Source organism: Triturus cristatus, chromosome 5_1 (genome assembly GCF_964204655.1).
Source record: "Triturus cristatus chromosome 5_1, aTriCri1.1, whole genome shotgun sequence".
Taxonomy (NCBI): domain Eukaryota; kingdom Metazoa; phylum Chordata; class Amphibia; order Caudata; family Salamandridae; genus Triturus; species Triturus cristatus.
Window position 1 is genome coordinate 681555717 of NC_140587.1, and position 14941 is coordinate 681570657.

The 14941-nt window shown below is 44.1% G+C and overlaps 1 protein-coding gene across 1 annotated transcript in view; it reads left to right on the forward strand.

Annotated features, from left to right (window-relative positions):
• The window catches only part of LOC146831362 (uncharacterized), a 1121174-nt gene that overhangs the window by 1032981 nt on the left and 73252 nt on the right, over window positions 1-14941 (forward strand). The window contains exon 7 of the mRNA XM_085604146.1: window positions 12156-12235. Within this exon, the coding sequence (XP_085460272.1) occupies window positions 12156-12235 (80 nt within the window). The remainder of the gene's footprint in view (window positions 1-12155; window positions 12236-14941) is intronic.

The window sequence follows — 14941 nt, forward strand, 5'->3', positions numbered from 1 at the left end:
TCCTTTAAAGGGAAACATGTTAGGTGAAGAACCTGCAAATAGCGATCTAGGCTTCTGATGTATAGTCAATATCGAATCATACCCTGTCTACCATGGTGGCCATCTTGGAATGTGCATAAAGCCTCTAAATATCTCCAGGGTCAAGACTGATTTGCATATGGCTGGGTCCAAACTGGAATGGCATGGTGAGCAAATAAACAATGGATTTAGGCCCAAATCTCTGTACTGGGGTGAATGTATGACATTGTTTTGCATTCTGTCCATCAATTGTTCTTTTTCAAAGATCTATCAAGGCATATCGAGTATTGTTATATATAAGTCAAGTCATAGAGGAAGGACCAGCAGTTTTCATAGACGAGGTAGAGTGTGAGTGAATCAATTTCTTAAGCACCGGAGGATCCTCAAAGTAGAGGTACTGTTTTGAAAAGTAACCTTAAACAAGCATGGCTGATATAAACCATAACATGCACCCAAGGCAAGCAATGAAGGTTGAAGCTTGAGGAATTCCTTCCGTTGTTTAGCTGTTACTGTGGAACCATCTTGGGACAAAAACAATTTAGCACTAGACCAGAATAGTTGTTTTTTAACTTAGCTACATATAAAACTTTTAGATGATCGGTGAATTTTAAAAATAGAAGGACCACACTATGTAGTTTAGATGGTGCAGAAGAAGAAGGCAAGCGGGGCCCAATCTGTAAGCTCACTGGATGTTCGAATTTGTAGATGCAGGAAGGTCCACATGTTTTGGAAGAAGAGAGGCAAAATAATTAACAGGGTCATCCCCTTCAGAACCTCCTGGAAGACTATACAAGTGAAGATTGTTGCGTCAGATTCTGTTTGCAAGATCCTCAGCGTACTTCTTTAACAGAAGAACATCCTTCTCCAGGGAGACAATTTTGCTAGATGCATCCTGTATATCGCTCACATGTTGTTCCACCAAGGACAACAGAGAGTCCATGGGCGAACATTTATTATCCAAAACATGCAGGCGGCTATTGGTTTGCTCAATGAATGGTTGTAAAGAATGTATTTACTCCAAAACAGTGTAAAGATGCAGGAGGTAAAGATTGTTGCGGAGAAGAAGGGTCTTGCTTAAGTCTTCTAATAGCAGAGGATGGTATATGCATTTTTGATGTTGAATGTGACGAAGCCATAGGCCGTTAAGAACCAGATTAAGTCATATTACCAGTATTGTGTAATCCATCGATTGAGAATCCAATGGAGGAAGGACAGTAAGCAGTGTATTTCTTATTTGTGTGCAACAAACTCTTACTTCTGCCCATGAATCAAATATTCCTTTAGATAAAACTGGCGGAGAAAGGTCCAAGGAGCATTACAAATGTACAGGCAAATAGGCTGAGACTCCCTAAAATCCCCCTAAAATCTCTCCTCCCAAAAAAGAGAATGGTAAAACCAATGAAATTGTTGATAATAGTACTTGTGGATTTCGGAAAAAAATGCTGAAAAATTCAGTATCTCAAAGAAATACCTTCATGGTGACCTACATTAAAGAATGCCTTGTCTCTGCTCTGTATGGTCTATCCAGTCCTTGAAATAAGAAAAGGAAGCTGGTCTCTTCATAATTACAAGCGCTGAGGAAGAATTTCTAACACACAAAAGATTCAAAATGGCAGCCACCGGTTAAGCCAATGATTCCCCAGGGTAGAAAGCAACACCAGAGGTAGAAGTATCAGCCTTCAAAAGAGGGGATATTCTGGTGCAAAAATATCCATGTTTCCATCCTGCAACACCATTGGGGCTGCAGAGATCAAGGCAGCATTACCCAATGCAGTACAGAGCTCCATATCTAGGCAACCATCTTGATTGGCAGCACTCACACACACACTCCAACATGAGGATTTGTAAAGCACACATTTACCTAAGGGTATCTCGGCTCTGAATAATAGATGTTTATTGTTAACCAACTCAATGGTGCTCATTTTATCGACCTCAGAAGGATGAAGGGCTGACTGGACCCACTGGGATTTGAACATGACAATGAGGTTAAGCACTGGCCCTGACAGTTAATGCATTAGTCCACTAAGCCACCAAACCATGTATGATAGAATCATTTAAGAGAAACTTTCTGTTACTCTACAGGCGCTAACTTTCTCATCATACCTGGTTCCAAAATAAATGTGATACAAATTCATACATATATATATATTCACACACATACAGACACATACATACATATATGTATATATAGTGGGTAGTTATAGTCAGGACCATGTTTCCATAGCAAAAGCATTTTTGGGGCTTGCCTATAACTTTGGTGCTGGTTGACAAATCTTCACGACCGTTTCCCCAAAAAAGTATCAAGTTAGTTCTTTTTGTGCATGGAGAGTTTCAGAGTGATTCGTGAAGCAGGGACCGTGAAAAAGGGGCGTAAAAAAAGTGTGTTTTCCCATGTTAATTCCAAGAGGACCTTTAGACACACCCCAAGCCCAAACTGCTGGACGGAAATACACCAAATTCAGCAGATAGGCAGCTTTTGGTCTGCAGATTGTGCCATTTGGTGTAAATTTGTTCAGTAGTTGTTTGAGAAATTCAAGAAAATTAAGATAGTGATATCTGTGGCCGCGATGACTTCACGAAAAATAATGAGCTCATGCAGGGAAATGGAGAGATCTGATTGGCTGCCAACACTTCAACCAGGAAGTGTTGGCAGCTATCTTGGGACTGGGTGCCCTGGATGGCTCCAGGGCACCCAGCTTTGGAAGGAGGGATAAGGTCTCCGGGGCCGAAATTGGCCCAGAGAAGGAGCTGTGCAGCTCCCTTCCCCTATAGATTTAAGGCTTGGCACTGGGGTCCCAGGGCCAAAAGTGGCCTGGGGAGGGGGACTGCACTGCCCCTTCCCCCATTAAAATGCGGCCTGGCCCAGGGGGATGGGATCCCCGAGGCCGAAATCGTCCCTAGGAGGGGGGCCAGCAGCCCTCCTCCCCTATTGTATTATAGTGGTCCATGAGAGATAGGGTCCTTGGAGGCAAAATCTGCTTGAGGAGGGGGGCCCTTCCCCCATTGAATGATGGATAAAGACCAGGGCCACTGGAATCAAATGATTGAACAGTCACAGCGATTTTGGCATAATTATATATTTGCCACATTTGGCACATAATCCACTATCTGCAGCATAATCTGTACATTTAACAAAATAATTCTAGCTCAAATTATTTAAAATTTACAATACATACAGCAAAACGCATTGCTGTGCAGTGGAAGGCCCTTTGCAAAGACTGACTGGTTGCATTTGTGTTGCTTATTGCTATATTTGGGTTTTAAACTGGTACTAATGAAGTGCAACCAATACCGAGACAATGTTATCAAGTATGAAAATGAGGAAATAATGAAGTAATACTATACCAAATTATGCCACATTATGCAGCATAATTTGCCGTTTTTGCCACTCGATTTACTTAACCCTGCCACATAATTTGGCCCTCCCCTGCTGCATAATTCCAATGGCCCTGACAAAGACGCACAAGGAAGGAACAATCATATTGCCAAAAAGCACACAACATCACTGTTGACAATTCCTCATGCTCCATTATGCAGCTGTGGTGCAGAATATGTACTGGATATTTATCCAAGGAGGTAGCACTTAGCAATTAACCAGTAGAAAGTACTCCACTTGGGTACATATTTTATGCAAAACTGTGGACTCTTTTTGGATATAGGCGCAAGTGCAGTTGTGTTGTGGCTCAGTTACTAACACTCCTACTGACAGGCCCACTCAGATGCTGATTCACCCACTTACAGACCTACTCAAAACCTCACACATCCACTCACAGATCCAATCACACACTCAGTCACAGACATTCTCACAAGCACTCATAGACCCACTCAGAAACTCATGCACCCTCTCACAGAACCACTCAGACACTCCCACAGTCACTCACAGACCTATGCAGACACTCATGTGCCTACTCAGACACTTATGCACCTACATACAGACCAATTCATACTCTCTCACACCAACTCACAGACCCACACATCCACTCACAGACCCACACAGAGACTCATGCACCCACTCACAGACCCACTCAAACACTCACACACCCGGTGAGACATTTATGCAGCCACTCTCAGGCCCACTCAGACACTCACACACCTATTCACACACCCATTGAGACACCCATGCACTTGCTCACACACCCACTGAGACACCCATGCACTCACTCACATACTCACTCTCAAAGGTTACAGGTTACAGTTAGGAAGTAAAATTTAAAAAACGTTAGAAATTCACTGAAAAAAACAAAGGTTATGAAGGATGATATAGTCACGCTCAGATTTCACTTGAAAAAAAACCATAGGCATACAGCAGTTATAATTATCTGATCGAACTATAAATTACGACCCTGCAATGCACTCCTTATGACGTCACATATTACATTACTCATGACATGGTCATTGACAAGGATTGCCACTCTCCTGGTCTGCTACTCCATAGGTACTGCTGCCTGGCTGTGCTGACCTGCTGCTTGCTGTTTTCTTGCTTGGGGAAGTAGAACTGGATCAGCAACTTCATGTTGAACCGAGGACCCCAGAGCGACTCCAAGGGCTTGTCTGCTGGCCCCTGATCTGAGCCTCAGGGACACAAAATGCTCCCCAATATCCTGCACTATCGCCAGCTGCAGCATGTTCCTGTCCCAAGTGGTGCCTCTTAGTTCCTGGACCCTTGGTGTTTCTCAAGGGTGCTGAAATCATCTTTTTGGGCCCTTCGTGACCACGAGCAGGCCAGTTTGCACCAAGATCTTTTTTGCTCGTAACATAAATCACTGCAAAGCACCGTCAGCCCGACACTTCCCACTGCTGCATCGATCACCAACTCAAAGCACCAGCAACGTCTTCCTGTGACACCTGCTGGCTCTTTGTGCTTCGCTAACAGTCTCCCGTTCCGCTCGCCCCTCTTCTTGCATCCCTCGTCAATGCAAACTGGACTCTTGGCATGAACTTGAGATGGTAAATTTCAGTGGACCTAACCTGGTGACTGTATCCGACCTGTGCTCCATCCCGGTCAGCCTGAAAGTTTGACTTTGACTGGTTCCAATGTGACCCGAAATTCAGAGTTGGCGCTTTGTGCCTTTTGGCGCTATTTTCACCAAATTCTTTAAACATTTATTTCTCTGGTTCTACTGATTGCATATTTATAATTTTGGTCTTGCTGTATTTATTAAATTCAGCTCTATTTTTCTAACCCTGTATGGGATCCATTTTATGTGGTGTTTTTACTGTGTTACCATTCGAAGTGTTGCACAAATACTTTACACATTGCTTCTAAGTTTAGCCTGACTGCTCTGCGCCAAGCAACAAGGGGGTTGAGCACAGGTTAATTTGGTGTTTGCTTGTGCCTTACCCTGAAAAAGATTGTGGTTGCCGCTTGACCAGGGCTCAGACCCCAGTCAACCAATAACCCAATTTAGCACATGTATTTACATAAATAAGATTAAAATGACAATGTCATGAATTTGTGTCACCTAGATTGTGGAAGCGAAGATGATTCGGAAGTTAGCCCCTGCAGAGTAACAGAACGTTTGACTTGAATGATTTTGTAAGGAACAGTGTTTTGTTTACATTGCCCCTTTATACCTGTCACCCACCCAGGGCTTTAAGTGGGGCAAGTTAAAATCTGACTTTCTAATTGGACCCTGTATTCATATTTCTTAACTTCAAAGGCAAAAGTGTTTAACAATTTCTCAACATTGACTGTAAAAAACCCTAAGATAGTCCATGTCAGCAAAGCAGTGCACATTTTTACTTCATAACTATTTGGTTTTTCCAGAAGTTGCATTTCTATAGTTTTATTTTCATGCAAAATGTGACTCTTGTATAGTGTATATAATGTACTGAATCTTTTCCCTGTGTGTAGGTGAGTTTAGGTTGTGAGTGGGTGTATATGACGAAGCACAATTTCTGCCAGTGGGCCCTAAGGTGTTCAGACTGCATGCACATCCAATCCTTTGCCTCTTTGCAGAGCACACAGAGTGATGGCCAAACAAATTCCAATCATAAATTATTGCACTTCTGCACACTTATAGTGGGATGCTGAGTCACAGCCAGTTTCACATGCCGCTCTAGATGTGGTGAGGGCAGAACCTTTTTTCAACCCATATCTTTCAGACAGCCTCCATTTGCATATGCCACATATCACCTCTTTCCTCATCAGCATTCGATTTTCAGGCTCCCGTTCTGTATATATGTCCTTTAATCAGAGCAGAACATGAGGAGGGTCCAGCAGGATCCCCCATCCGGGCCAACATCAGTGAAATATGCTCAACTTGTCCTGGTGTAATTTGCCTGGGCTCATCAACAGTAACTACACATTGTCTGCATCGTTTTAGAGCAACAACCTGCAGGAGATGAGGGAGATGTCTTTCTTTCATTATCAGAAGGGTCCAAAACATTGCCTCACTTAAAGAGCCATCAGCCCTCCTTTTGTTGGAGTCTCATCCTGACTGAGTACTATCTGCCACCTAACACCTATATACCAATGCAAATGAGGAAGACGAAGGCACTCAGCTTTGTATGAAGTCCTTGGGAAAAATAGTGATTTGGAGGCAGGTTTTTGACTTTATTCAACCCCTCTATGTAGAATATATGAGTGCCGTGTAAGAATGTCAGATGTATATGTATGATTAGCTACACTTATATTTATTTAAATAGCATTTACTAATTTATTTAATATTTATAGCACTACACATCCTATTGTGGGGTGTCAGAGCGCTTTACATCACACACATATTAGCATGTACTCTGGAATTAACCCCTTCGCTGCTGCGGACATTCCGCTGCAGCGCTGGGGGGGGCAGGGGGGCAGCGCGGTGGGCCTGTGCTCATGACGGAGCCGCTCTGTCATGAGCCACGGTTGAGCTGTGCTCATGACGGAACGGTTCCGTCATGACTCCGCCCATTTGCGTTGTCCCCCCGCACAGGCGGGAAACAGCGCCGCATAGGCGGAGCGGCCGCCAACGGTCGTGTCATGACGGAACCGTTCCGTCATGAGCACACGGCAACCGTGGCTCATGACGGAACGGTTCCGTCATGAGCGGGGAAGGGGTTAAACGGCAAGAGAGCACCAAATTATGAGGCAGGGTTGACTAAATTATGTAGCAAGAAAAGGCAAATTATGCTGCACATTTTTTTATAGTATTATTTTAAACTATTTACTCATGGTAATACTGTCTGGGCAAGTAATTCACCTCTTTAGTACTAGTTTAACAATCACATACATAAATAGGCAACTGAAAGACGAATGTTGCCACATTTCTAGTAAAGTTTTGATCCGTTTGAGATATGCTGCAGGTGATTGATTATGGGGCAACTGCAAACATGTATGGTTATGCGAATAAACCCACTGCCACAGAATGGCATATTTCGAGTGGACCAGCATATTATACAGAGACAATGAATAATAAATGTGTGTAAATCAACGTGCAGGAACTGTGCTATAAGAAAATGAAGGTGTTGTAGTATAAGCGTCACATGTCATCCATTAAATTTTAAGAGCACTTAGGCTGGAAATACACAAAGTCAGGATGTAAAGCATAACACAGTGGATGGGACGGTCCGTTCCAATGAGAATTTATTACTTCCCAAAGGACCTCTTTGTAGCAACTTTAGAATAGCAAAATATTGAAAAGAAAACAACAAGGTTTGAAACCGATACCTTGAAGTTTTCATACAGCTCCTTGTTGCTGTTTTATAACTCATTGCAATACAATTCTAAACATCTGCCGTGCAGTTTCACGCAGCTCCTTGTTTCCAGCTTCATAGCTCATTGTGACATGTTCAGCGGCGGCTCCTCTGCTAAGGCGGAGGTGCATCGCCCCACTGCTTTATGCAGGGTAAAAAAATAAAAAATAAAATGATAATAACTCAAGGTTGTCATTTTATTTTTTCCTGTTACTGTGTCTTTGTGGGGCGGGGCTGCTTTCAGTGCAGTGGAAGGAGTGGTTTGCACTTCTTAAGCAAGCATGAGAGATTGGTTGGCCCTCTCGGGCCGGCCAAACAGTCATGCGCACATAGTATGTTCTCCATGCAGGCTGCATTACAGCCTGTGTGGAGAACATGTCCATCCCTCCAGCACCTAGCTGAGCGCCATGTCATGGTGCTCAGACCAATCAAAATGCTGCATTGCAGCATTATGATTGGCTGCAGGGAGTGTGGGAGCCCTTGTGCTTCCAACTACCTGGTTCCCCCAAGAAGCCAGGAGAAGAATACTGGAGGGGCACTTTGCCGGGAGGTAAGTGATGCTTTTATTTAACCCAATTTCCCTTCTTTTCACGGGTCATATTAGAAATATTGTAACCTATGAACTGCAAGTAACAAAAGAATCTCTGTAACAAAAGCAACAACCCATTGAGCTATGTATAGAAAATAGAAACCTGTGATCTGAATGTTAGAAGTTGTGCTTTGCAGGAAGCACCTTTGCGCTATATGCTACATTATGGTGATTCAGAACTGTGAATAAACATTTTACAGATCTCCTCGGTAAAAAACAATTACCTCTAGCGTTATCTTGCTAATGGTATTATTTCCTGAGTATTCGCAGACTCTTAGGATCAGCAGTGCACAAGTGGGTGGTCCAACAGGCTGAGATTAAGTCTCCTCCTCCCTCAGATAGCTGCAGCCTGGGGCACAAAGTGAAATGAAATGAATTAAATGAAAAAAAAACATTTATATAGCGCATGGCTACCCGAAAGCATCTCAGCGCTGGACAAAACTAGAGACAGGTAACAGAACTTAAGGAAAGAGAATAGTCTTTAATTGTTTGCAAAAGAGTTTAGCAGCGTTATACGAAAACAGCTGACCTCCACTTCTGGCCTTCTTGATCCTAGGGATCTCAACTAAATGGAGCTCATCTGATAGCAGTTTCCCCTTGGCCTTGTATGGGCAAATCATAGATGAATTTATTGGAGGCCCATTCCCTTGCAGGGCTTTATGAACCACACAAAAGGCCTTAAAACTGATTCTTTCTCGCACTGGAAGCCAATGGAGGGAAAGAAGTGCAGGTTTTGCTGAATGGCGATTGGAAACTCCCATCAGCAGTCTAGCTGCACAGTTTTGTACTGTCTGAAGATTCGAGACTACTGCAATAGGGGCACCCAAATATAGGGCGTTACCATAGTCAATCCTGGACAGTGTAAGCGATTGGACTGAAACTTTTTTTGCTTGGGAAGGAAGGAGGGGAAGCACTTTGCGGGCCATTCTGAACAGGCCATAACAGGTGGCCGCAGTCTTTCTGGCCTGCACCTTAAAGTTGAAATTCTGGTCTAACCAGATGCCTAGGCTCTTTATCTTGGTCTTTGGCACCGGTACCGGGCCCATACACGCGCTGGCCACATCGTGCTGGATTTAAAATGTAAGGGATTTCCCAGGATCAGGAGTTCGTTTTTCTCACCGTTGAGTTTAAGATTTGACAGGCCCATCCACTTATAGACTTCTTCCAAACCTGTCTAACTGAGACTGGTGATGACGTATCATGTGTATATGTATTTGCCAGCTCGACTGTGATCCGAAAGTTGCATGTGAAACTCGTCATAGAAAAGAAACATTCTGTAATTCATACATTTCTTCATGCTCATGTATCCAAAGCTACAGCGTCAAGATTGCTGCTGCCACAAAAAGGAATGGGGAGGCTGGAAGTGCAGTCTTCTTAGGCAATGCCTTTACACACAGCATGGAAGCCTACATCTGTTCTCTAAACAGGCACAACATATAATTGGAAGAACTTTTTGCAATTTATGAACCACGGCTTAATGCCTTGTCTGCTCTTACAATGATAGGGGTCTGTAAGAGGTTGTTTGGGCAAAGTGTGTTTACCCTTTGTAAGGTCAGGGACTGAAGGGCTGCTGCAGGTATGTATGGAAGAACAATTGACCAATGAGAAGGCCCAATAATTGGAGCTGATCATGCCCATTCTCTTTACTAGTGCATGCTGCATACTATAGCAACAGTTGAGGACAGCAGGGGTGGCAAAAACTGGCAACAGGGTGGTGTGTGTGGTATAGACAGAGTTAAGAGTTTGATTACTGGTGCTGAGTAGCACAGTTCGAATTAAGATAGAGATGGGGAAGTGTTGTGGAGTTTCTGAAAACTGACCAATTGTAACACTGTCTTTTGGATCCCCTAGCAGCAAAGAAAAGAGGAAAAGAAATGAAGCAAACGGGCTCATAGCACTCAGGTGCAAGACCTCCAAAATTCCCTTGTGGTGGGCCAGGGCTCAGTGGGTCGGTAGACCATCCACTTCTTGTACTTCCTGGGGAGGGGACCTGCGTGGGTCCCACTCACCAGGCCACTTTCATCCTCTGGGAGCCCCCATTTCCCAAGAGACTGGGAAGAGAGCTGGGCTGGTGTGTTGCCGGCCATTTACGCCCATGTCTGGGAGAGCAGGGTATGCTGACCTTTTGTCTTCATACCCACACGGGCAGGGATAGTGCACAGCTCCAAGTGCATCGTAGAAGAAGAAATGATGCTGGCTCCAAAGCACTGCCCAGGAGGTTCACCTGCACTCTAAGAGCTGGTTGGAGGGCCTGGGGCTCCTCTTGCAAACTCCTATGACCCTAAAGCTTGTGGGTGCCCCGGGTGGGACCAGGGCGCCCCATAAAGAAGAAAAGCACTGACTGGGCAATCTTTTATTTAGTGCTGTGTTGCATACCAGGGGGCTGCTGTTACTAGCCCATACCACCTCCACTGAGTAGGATCTGACTGCTCTGCTTCTCTACCCTCAGAAAGTCAACAGCTCCAATTCAGTACATGGTTCTCAGTAAAAAGACAATTGCAGACTTATTACTCATATCCTTCACAAATAATAACCTGATCTCTTACACAGCTGAATATTGTTTTGGCTTTCTTGAGCTAAGTATCTATGTACAATATGTATTGCATGTTTTTTGCTGATATTTCTGCCTGCACTCGTTTTATTGAAGTTCAGTTGTTTGAGCACTCACTGTTCAAATCTATCTGTGACCTTAACATTACCGATTGCAAGATCATAAACTCACACTTACATGCAATTAAAGGCAATACAAAGAGTAGCAGGTTAGAATCCCTTACTCTACCTGCAGACAAAGAATATCCTGGATTCACAATGAGTGAGACTCAGATAGTGAGACTTGCTTACAGTAATGTCCAAAAACTGGGTAGTCAAAAGCGAAAAATCCTGGGAGACTAAATGGGTGGGACTAATTTGCTACCATAGGGCTGTTCACCTCTTGCAGGGCCGGACTGGCCGTTACAGGCATCGGGCATTGTCCCAGGAAGCTGGAAGGGTGGGAGCTGGTTTTGCAGCAGCGGGGGTCGTTTTTTGTTACTGGGGGCTGGTTTTGCAGCGGTTCACACTTGCACACTTCGCCTATATGGTGGAGAGGACAAAGTCTCCCAGGCCTCTAGCCCTCCAGACCTCTGATCCCATGCAGGGACTAGAAGTGTGCAGGTGTCCCTGCCTTTTGACACATTGCTCATAAAATGATCCACCGAGGTGTGCCTGGAACGCTGTTCCAGCTGCTCAAGAGTAGCTACTAGAACAGAAAGGGTATGGACGTATGGTTTTCGCTCACTTGAGCAGTGCACAAAATAGTAGGTTGTTATGAACTGGTAACTTCACCCATTGCTATCAAAGTCAGGGGTCCGGTGGCATTCTAGCTCCCATTCCCAGGAAGTCTCTCCCCAGTATGTCAGTGCACACTATCAATGCTAATAATGTGTCTACCCCCACACAATATCTGAAACATATGCTCTCCATACATCCCGTGTAGATTTGGAGCAAGCGTCCTGCACTGGTCACTTCTGTCATGTCACTGTAGTTCAGCGTCACATGGAGGCATCTGTGTGTGCCATCTTGTTTGACTCACTCCTTTAAACCGATTGTTGGTTCTTTAAGAAGTCTGAGAAGCTAACACATACATATGGCAGAAGGTATTATAGAAGCCTTCAGCTACTATCCATGAAGCGTCTCTCCTTGGGCGCATTTTTCAGTGTTTTATGCTAATTTAAGAAACGTTTTCTGTCTGATTGCACGCAGAGACTAACTTCTCAGACGAGATTGTAATCATGTTACATCACCTTCGACTTGATGTCGCAATAATGAAGGTTGCAGACTGAGCATGCGCCGATTGACTGGCTGTTTAATTAAGGTTTTCCCTTTCCTGCAGCCTTATACACCTGGCCCCTGGATACCGATGAAATAGAACCGAAGGTATTCATTAGCTACCAGTGGGATATGCAAGCAAAAGTAAGTGCCAAAGATTCATTTAAAGTTTTATTGCTACTTACACTTTTTTGATGCATCATTCTCTTATTTATTATTTCCGCCAAGGCTATAAATCACTTACTCTCAGTATGACATGCCTGATTACTAAATGTTCTTTAGAAATGGTTGATGGGCAGAATCCTCTTTGAAACAGCGGTTTCCACTTCATTTAAAATCAGCACAGCGAACTGCATTTTAATGTGCCTGTCTGAATCTTTTATGCTGTCCTCTATCAGTTTAGTTATTTTTTCAGCATTCAGGAAAAGAAAGTAATCAAGTACGAAGCTGTGCCTGAAAACACCTCTCCACGAACACGAGTTTATATATTAAAGATTACATACCTGAGAATCCCATTTTCAACAAGTGATTTTCTTCTTGCAGTGTAATCTCTGAAATCCCTCGAGAGAAAACTTGGATATAAAGAGTCAGTAACTGTGTTCACCCACGGTTTCAAGGGGACGACATATGTGATGGGCCTCTAAGCAAAGCATGGCCTTAGAAACACATCAGAGGATTTTTTGATAGACGTGGCTCTTGTAAAAAAAAAAAGGCGTGGTCTAGAGGACTATAATTATGTGACGACGTTTTAAATTGAACCTTGCTTCACAAAAAGAATAATTCAATGTCAAACTACAAATCGTAAACTTGTTTCTCTGATAAGGCTACATGTCTAAGTTTATGCGAAGTCACAAACTACAGGAGTGCACTGCACATTCAAAGAATCAAGTCGAAAATTTGGAGGCAGACTCCATACAGAGCACAACCCCCCCAAAAGGGGATGCTTGGGCAACTTTTCTCCCTGTTTGCAGACGTTTCCAAAGTGATTTAAGGCTCAACTTATGTTTACAGAGGGGCTTAGGAAAATCTATGGAAATGATTGTGAAAACAAGCAATGCTAGGATTTTGTGGGTTGTTCACAACGTCCTGCAATAGTTGTGTTCCTAGGCCATGTGAAGTCGCAGAATTTCGATGGCAATTAAGATGTACACACGTCTGCTGCGTAACTAAGCCCACTGGAACCAGGCAGCCTCCTTGTTAATTTTCCACGTCACTTCTCAAGACCATACCAACTCCCTGGTAAATAGAGGTGAAACTACTGGAGTGGCCCTCCACACATGGAACGCTCTGTTTACTCTCAGATATTGCATTCACCTCCAAAATACAGTTTCCAAAACGCATACAACACTGTGCTGTTATTTCAGCAACTTGCGCCTTACAGTCACAGATTCCACAGGTCACATCAGGATAGCTCGGAGTCGGGTGGATGGAGCAGTGTTTTCTTGCAAGTGATAGTGGGGATGGCTTCTCCGGCTCCCAACCATTGGTGGCTCTTTGGCTGCCTCATTCTCAGCTGAATCTTGGACACCTGAGGAGGTCTCGTCTCTACCTCTTCCCAAGATGAGGTAGATCCAGAGTGTGAACCAGGGTCATGATCACTCCAATCAGGGTCACCATCCTACACACTCTCCCGCATCTCTTGGCCTGGTGCCAAGGTCTCAGGCACAAACCCCTGGAATCTCTTAAAGAATTACACATTCCTGGTGACCACTTTGGCTCCCTCTCTGCGTGGTAACCATGGTGCCCTGCCAACGAGTTATTCGCCATGGTGGAGTTCAGAAGGTAATCAAAATTTTCTCCCCGTGTGGTGATTCTTCAAAAGAAGGACATCCCTACGTGTAGCTCAGATGGTCTGTCTTTTCTGTTGTCTCTGGCTTAGGCATTCCTCTGTCTGCAACATTGCAACACTTTGCCTTCATCATTGGGATGCCGCACCCAGATGGGATCATGGGGAATTGCATCTTTGATGACTCAGTTTCAGCTCACTGGGCCTAGCACTTGCCCAGTTGTTGCATGAGGGGGTTTTCCAGGATTCCTAGAGAAAAGAGTATATAACCCACTCTAGGAGCTGAGAGAAGGTATGAACGACATGGACTACTTTGTTCAATGTCTTCATGAAATGCTCAAACACCCTTTCGCTTGGGGCCAGCAGTGCATAATGTTCAGTGTTTGGAGTAGTTCATCAGTTCCTGCCCATGGATCGGGGGACCATTATCTGTTCAGACAACTGGCAGTACACCATGTGTGGCCCAAGATTTTTCTAGTTTCAGCAACACTTCACTGGCAGCTTTAGTGGACTCTGTCTCCCCTTCTGTGCATTTTGAATAGCCATCTTTTGGAAAACAAGGCAGTATCTCTGAGGCCTGCACAAATAACATGTCTATATTTGTCCTTCACTGGGAACCAAACACCTCATTGTAGCGCTTGACTCTCAGAGGGTAGCGTTGCAGAGCAGTCTAAGGCTTACTCAAGGGAGGTGGTGTGGGCTAGTAATCGCCATTTACAAGTACGCAGAAATAACACTCAATAATTGATTGTCCAGTATGTACTTTGCTTTCTAAAGGGAAGAGTACATTTATTAAACACACACACTACTCAATACTATTTAACAGTTTACAAATATACATAAGCTGTTGGAATTACTTTGTGACATTTCATAACATTCCCACCCCTCCCACGGGGGAGAGGGGGTCTAGTACCACCCCTCCCATGAATGCACATCATCATGTCCCCTAGTGCAGTAGATTGAACATAACCTGGAGTGAGGGGCCTGCCCACTGGCACCATCTCAGTGGCGACCGACGCCATTATCTCAACAAGCATTTTAAATGGTTACACCTGCCATAGTGC